At 42.2% G+C, this 7,458-nt stretch overlaps 1 protein-coding gene across 3 annotated transcripts in view; it reads right to left on the bottom strand.

The window, feature by feature from the left end:
- Positions 1-501: 501 nt before the first annotated feature.
- kif6 (kinesin family member 6) overlaps positions 502-7,458 on the bottom strand; it is a 229,223-nt gene continuing 222,266 nt past the window's right edge. For all 3 annotated transcript variants that reach the window (XM_041848347.2, XM_041848348.2, XM_041848349.2), the window contains 2 exons: positions 6,433-6,548; positions 502-1,027 (listed from right to left, as the gene is read on the bottom strand). In XM_041848347.2, the coding sequence (XP_041704281.1) occupies positions 1,011-1,027; positions 6,433-6,548 (133 nt within the window). In that variant the 3' untranslated portion in view covers positions 502-1,010. The remainder of the gene's footprint in view (positions 1,028-6,432; positions 6,549-7,458) is intronic.

Below are 7,458 nucleotides of genomic sequence, written 5' to 3'. Positions count from 1 at the left end.
CACAACAAAATGTGGAAAAAGTCAAGGGGTGTCAATACTTTCTGAAGGCACTCTATAGGCTACATTGAGGTTTTTCTTTTATTATTTTAGGCTATCTGGCATTAGTACATAAACCTATAAGCTTTAGGGCCTAACTGTAGCTTACGCTCGCGCCAAATAGCCTACACGCCAATCGCCAAATGCTTTTGGGAACGGGCAGAAAAACGTAACATTGATCCATCCATGTCGAAGTTTAATGCAATAAGAGAAAAGCTGTGAAATGGAGAGTTGAACATAAAGAGAAGGGAGGGCCAGGAAATTATTGTTTGGGAAAGATTTGGTGAAGTGGTAAAAGAGTGAGGGCTATGTTATGTGTGATGATTGTGAGGTGCTGTACAAACAGTCACAAGATGGGGACTTCAAATACGCCTATGGCACGTCAAGGGAATTGTAGCCTACTGTTCAGATGGGTTAAATGGAATCTGAAATCTGGACACTGACTCTAGGTCTATAATCCCTCACATAGCCTTAATATTAACTCCTGTAGAAGTAAGCATTTCTTGCAGTAAAATGATACACCAATTGTAGGCAACATTTTTACTTGGGAACAAGAGTGGAGAAATATGATTTATTTCTTTCAGCATCTTGAGAGAATGCGAATGCGCAGTTAGCTTTTATGATGCTGATAAAGATAGCACCTCTACAGATGGTATGTCAGCATCAAAGAAGCTGTTAGTAATTAAACCATATAAAATATACATCCAAGTCGAAATGAAATCTTAACAGAAACATGTTGGGTCATTTTCACAGCTTTCTATTTCCTTTCAACCAGTCAAACTGATGTGACTTTCATCCAACCAACGTCCATTCTAACATAATCGAGGACTGGGTCTCATGTGGACATGTGAGAGCATCTGGGGTAAGTTAATTAGACACCAATCGCATAGTATGTGGGTTGAAAACATTCAGATGTTCCCGGGTGGCACTCCTTCACTTCTGCTCGGGATGCAGCCACAAGACAAGCATTTTGGTCATGGCTGAGGTGGCCCTGAAACACAAAACATACAAGACAATGAAGTATAAATGGACCTAGATCCCATGACACCCCATATCAAATGCTTTTCATACAATAGATTGTTATACCAATCATATTCTTTGTTTCAGATGCACAATGTTTGACAACTACTATTGTCTGACTAATATGGGGTACGCTTGTTTGAAAGGCTTACAGGGAGAGTGAGTAAAATTATTTTTTTAATAAAATAAATGTTTAGTACTTATTGATTAAAAGCTTCAGTTTTTACACTTTATAGCTTCTGTAGGTTCAAGACCAATTTCACTATTGCGAACCCTGTATCTTCTTATGACAAGGTAAGTTGCGTGATTGAAAGAGAGAGAGAGAGAGAGAGAGAGAGGGAGAGGAAAAAGGGAAAGAGAGAAAAAGGGGAGAGAGAAAGAGAGCGACAGAGAGGGGGAGAAAGTGTCCCTTTGTTTGCACATTTGCACACCTGAGTGATTAACGTGGAAAGTTCCCTGCCTCTGGACCCACCTGGTCACCTGTTTGATGTGACCTGGGCGTGACATTAGCCTTGTTACCATGCTGGAGTCTACCAGCTGATCAGGTAACACTTTCTGAGCCACCTGTTTATCATGTATTAATAAAGGAACGATCTGGGATTTAAACAACAACAAAGCGGGCAACCTGTCACTCTTTTTGGTAAACAGCTGAGGAATGGGGCTGTAGCAATGTAACCACTCAAATTCATAGACAGAGCTATGGATGCAAGGTCTGACCATCCATGAGATTGAAATAAAATAATAATAATAGTAATTTTAAACATGTTTTGAAGCTATACAGTGTTTGTTTACAATTACATTAAACACACATATCTTCTGATGGGGTGAGGCAATTTAACTAAACTCATGAACTAAGCTCACGAGGCATTTATAAGTTATATTGTTCAATACTCAATGGCTGTATATAATTAATTTGAAAGTCCAAAAATGTATGTACCAATAGCAGATTGCCCCTTGTGAGTTGTTATAAGCTTCAATACATATGATGTTAATAATAATACATGTAATTTGTATAGCGCTTTTCATTACTCGGTCCTCCATAGTTCGGACTTGGGGACTTGAAGCAGTAGGGGGTTGGCTGGAACTTGTTATAAGCTTGTTATTATTTTATAACACTCACATCATGACCAGCTGATGGGTCCGTAGGGGAAAAGCAAAAACATGTCTGCTTCCATAAAGAAGGTCAATAAAGTATTCTTCTTTGTCGTTTTATAATACAGTATTGTCACAGCTGATGAGGGAACTGATTGCAACGTTAAAATCTGATAATAAATAACATTTCAGGGGAGGCATATTCAAACAATTGAGATTTAGGACATGGGAAGTTTCAACTACATGGCTGACAATTTATACCAGTGTGATTAATGCTCATCTGCGGCGTGTACAAAAGTGAAATGATAGCAGGTCAGGCGACAAGATTCTCCAGAGGAATCGGATTCAAACGCATCCAACGGGTTCAGTCTGCTCCGAACTCTAATTCACATACATGCGATGGTACTAGTCGACCCACGTACCTCCAATTTAAATATACCTTAACCCTTGGTTGAGGTTTTCTTTTGTTTGTCCAGCGTAGTTGAGAGTGACAGATTACACCTCTTCAGCACACTTGGGCCTGTGTCTGTGTTTAAACAGCAGCCTTTCTGCTCCTGGGACAAGGTAATACACCAGCCTTCACCATTAATAACACTATCTGTTACCAAGCTGAGACATACACTATAGACAGACATGCTTTAGTCCATAGGTGCTTGTGTAGAGTCCCCCCCCCCACACACACCAGCGTGCATGTAGACACACACAGACGCACACTCACATATATACCATTAGATTATTTTAAAATAAAATAGTTGTGGATCGTTTAATACCGCATTGCCTACAGTTAGAAGGGCCCGCAATTTGGTCAGCGCGCACAGCAAATACCAAATAGATTATTGTTGAGTTGGGATTTAGGATGAAACCTAGAGAGGAACCAGGCTCTGAGGGGTGGCCAATCCTCTTCTGGCTGTACCGGGTAGAGATTTAAGAGTACATGTGGCCATTAAGGCCAAACCGATTAGCCACAGTCTAAAACTGTAAGCAGGAACACTCTTATAAAAAAGGGTTCCAAAAGGGTTCTTCGGTTGTCCCCATAGGAAAACCCTTTTTGGTTCCAGGTAGAACTATTTTAGGTTCCATGTAGAACCCTCTGTGGAAAGGATTTTACATGGAAACAAAAAGGGTTCTTCAAAGGGTTATCCGATGGGGACAGCCGAAGAACCGTTTTAGGTTCTAGATAGCATCTTTTTTTCTAACAGTGTACAGCCTCAGCGTTCAAAGTAAAAGTGTGCCAGAAGTTGCACAGAATGCTCACAACGTTCAAGTTTCCGCTCACAAGACCTGAAATTTGCTCCGAGCAGGAAAAAATTAGAGGGAACATTGGAGTCCAGCGTGTCTGTCTAGAAGATTGTGTGTGACCCTGTGGCCAAGGGTTAGCCAGTCAGCGATGGATATCTTCTGAAATGTCAAACCACTGAGTAGCAGCTACAGGCAGCCAAGTCTGCCTTGCCAGGTGCCAGGCTTGCTGACAAGGGTCACAGAAAAGGCGAGGACAGTTTTATGAGTGCGACGAGACCTTTCAAGACGAGGGCCGTGGAGATTGTGGGAATACTGGGAAAGCAAAGCAAGAGGGACTGATGGTCTGTTCTGCACACTGCCACACACTAATGTACTATACTGTATATACGGTGAGTATACAAAACATTGGAACACCTTCCTAATATTGAGTTCCACACCCCTTTTGCCCTCAGAACAGCCTAAATCCATCGGGGCATGGACTCTACAAGGTGTCGAAAGCGTTCCGCAGGGATGCTGGCCCATGTTGACTCCAATGCTTCCCACAGTTGTGTCAAGTTGGCTGGATGTCCTCTGAATGGCACACATACACAATCCATGTCTCAATTGTCTCAAGGCTTAAAAATCCTTCTTTAACCTGTCTCCTCCCCTCCATCTACACTGATTGAAGTGGATTTAATAAGTGACATCAATAAGGGATCATAGCTTTCACCTGGTCAGTCTACAGTATGTCATGGAAAGAGCTGGTGTTCCTAATGTTTTGTAAAACAGTGCATTCGGAAAGTATTCAGACCCCTTGACTTTTTCCACATTTTGTTACATTATAGCCTTAATTATAAAATGGATTAAATAGGTTTTTTCCCTCAACAATACCCCATTATGACAAAGCAAAAACAGGTTTTTATAAATGTTAGCAAATTTATAAAATAAAAAAAAACTGAAATATCACATTTACATAAGTATTCAGACCAATTACTAGTACTTTGTTGAAACACCTTTGGCAGCGATTACAGCCTCGAGTCTTCTTGGGTATGACGCTACAAGCTTGGCACACCTGTATTTGGGGAGTTTCTCCCATTCTTCTCTGCAGATCCTCTCAAGCTCTGTCAGGTTGGATGGGGAGTGTCGCTGCACAGCTATTTTCAGGTCTCTCCAGAGATGTTAGATCGGGTTCAAGTCCGGGCTCTGGCTGGGCCACTCAAGGACATTCAGAGACTTGTCCCGAAGCCACTCCTGCGTTGTCTTGGCTGTGTGCTTAGAGTCATTGTCCTGTTGGAAGGTAAACCCTCGCCCCAGTCTGAGGTCCTGAGCGCTCTAGAGCAGGTTTTCATCAAGGATCTCTCTGTACTTTGCTCCGTTCATCTTTCACTCGATCCTGACTAGTCTCCCAGTCCCTGCCGCTGAAAAACATCCCCACAGCATGATGCTGCCACCACCATGCATCACCCGTATGGATGGTGCCAGGTATCCTCCAGTTCAATCTTGGTTTCACCAGACCAGAGAATCTTGTTTCTCATGGTCTGAGAGTCCTTTAGGTGCCTTTTGGTAAACTACAAGTGGGCTGTCATGTGCCTTTTACTGAGAATTGGCTTCCGTCTGGCCACTCTACCATAATGGCCTGAATGGTGGAGTGATGCAGAGATGGTTGTCCTTCTGGAAGGTTCTCCCATCTCCACAGAGGAACTCTGGAGCTCTGTCAGCGTGACCATCGGGTTCTTGGTCACCCTGATTGCTCAGTTTGGCCGGGCGGCCAGCTGTAGGAAGAGTCTTGGTGGTTCGAAACTTCTTCCATTTAAGAATGATGGAGACCACTGTGGGGACCTTCAATGCTGCAGACATTTGTTGGTACCCTTCCCCAGATCTGTGCCTCAACACAATCCTGTCTCGGAGCTCTACCGACAATTCCTTCGACCTGGCTTGGTTTTGCTCTGACATGCACTGTCAACTGTGGGACCTTATATAGACAGGTGTGTTCCTTTCCAAATCATGTCCAATCAATTGCATTTACCACAGGTGGACTCCAATCAAGTTGTAGAAATATCTCAAGGATGATCAATGGAACAGGATGCACCTGAGCTCAATTTCGAGAGTCTGAATACTTATGTAAATAAGGTATTTCATCTGATTATTTTAATTTTGTATTTTAAATGTCTAAAAACCTGTTTTCGCTTTGTCATTATAGGGTATTGTGTGTAGATTGATGAAGAACATTAACAAAAATGTGAAAAAAGTCAAGAGGTCTGAATACTTCCCAAATGCACTGTACATTAGTAATATGTCTCCTTATCCGAGGGAGACATAGTTCTACACCATTGCACACCATTGTTGCATATCATTGCAAAGATGATTTACTATGAAAGGCAACCGTAACATTTTATATAGATGAGAGAACATTTTTGGAATGCAGCAACTCACGTTTGGTTTGGTCACATGGATTGGTTACACGTGCCATTTACTTTAGATGCACATAAATGATCACTGCCATCTTGTTAACAAGTAAGCTGCAAGTATTTTGAGTAATACCGTTATGTTTTAAGCTGATAGAAAATGTTATCCTAAATTAGTGCTGCACTCATCATAAAATAACTATATGATTCATTCCACAACCTGTCAGTGACTTGTTTGATCTTAAAGTGTGGGTGCAGTCCTAATTCACAAGGACATTCACAGTGTGCCTGGCTTAGAAGTGAGCCTATAGGCCTGGCAGTCCCAGGCTGAAGGGAGTGAGGACTGGCAACTAGCTGCTGTGGTATCTCCTCACCAGGAGAGAGCAGTATTGAACTAGACTGGGCTCTGTGTCGCTGTCAGCAGTAATGCAGAGGACCATGCACCGGGTTGAAGTTTCCCTTAGGTATAGATCTAGGATCAGCGTCCACTCCCCCAATCCTAACTTTAACCATTAGTAGGCAAAATGCAAAACTGACCCAAGATCAGCGTCTAGGAGCAACTTCACCCTACACCAAGAACCACATTCTCTACTGGTTGGTGTATATAGAGGCAGAGTGCTTTGTGGATCCAAAGGAGGTATTTAAATAGTGTGTACAGTACCTGTCCTGTTGAGCAGGTTGTGTCGGGCCCTAATGAAGCCCAGGATGTCTGCATCTGTCTGCTGGTCTCCAGTCAGGGGGATGAAGGACTTTGAGAGCTCAGTGGATGACAGGGCTCTGGAACACACACATTGTAAGACACACTAAAGCGCTCCAAATGAAACCATCTTATCAACCCCACCCCTCCACACACACACAGGCATCTCTCTGTTACACTAACACACACATACACACATTTTAGTCATTTAGCAGACGCTCTTATCCAGAGCGACTTACAGTAGTGAATTGATTTTTTTTTTTTACTTTTCCCGTACTGGTACACCGTGGGAATCGAACACACAACCCTGGCGTTTTTTTTATTTTATAAATTTGCAAAAATGTCTAAACCTGTTTTCGCTTTGTCATTATGGGGTATTGTGTGTAGATTGATGTGATTTTTTAAAATACATTTTAGAATTAGGCTGTAACGTAACAAAATGTGGAAAAAGGGAAGGGGTCTGAATACGTTCCGATAGTTATGTACAGTACATTACACACACATTCTCACACACTGACAATAACTCAAATCTTTCAACCAGTACTTCACAGCAGCAATTTCATTGCACATGCAGTCAAGGGGAATGATGTTATGGGTTCCAATTCCAAGTGCTTTCATCTGAAATATCCTGCCCTTTTCTAAAAAATTCTACAGGGTCGTGCCATAAATTCATATTTCTGCCAGGGGGGTAGAGAAGTCGTCACAGTCATAGACACTCCAAAGTAAAACAAATAAATATGTAAATGTTATCTCGACACAGAGCTTGAACGCAGCTCGACGTCTTGTCTCGTGAGCAGCACTTTCAAACGTACTGAAATGCCCCTGCCATAAAAGCTTTTACTAACTGGGCTTCTCAAAGGCGAGAGAATAGAACACTTTAACAGGTACTCCTTAATTCAAACACCTATATAATATAGGCTGTGTGCAAAATGGCACCCTTTTCCCTATATTGTGCACTACTTTTGACCAGAGCCCTATGGGTCCTGGGTC

This window comes from Coregonus clupeaformis, chromosome 37 (assembly GCF_020615455.1).
Source record: "Coregonus clupeaformis isolate EN_2021a chromosome 37, ASM2061545v1, whole genome shotgun sequence".
Lineage (NCBI taxonomy): Eukaryota > Metazoa > Chordata > Actinopteri > Salmoniformes > Salmonidae > Coregonus > Coregonus clupeaformis.
This window is presented reverse-complemented; position numbering and strand designations above follow the sequence as displayed.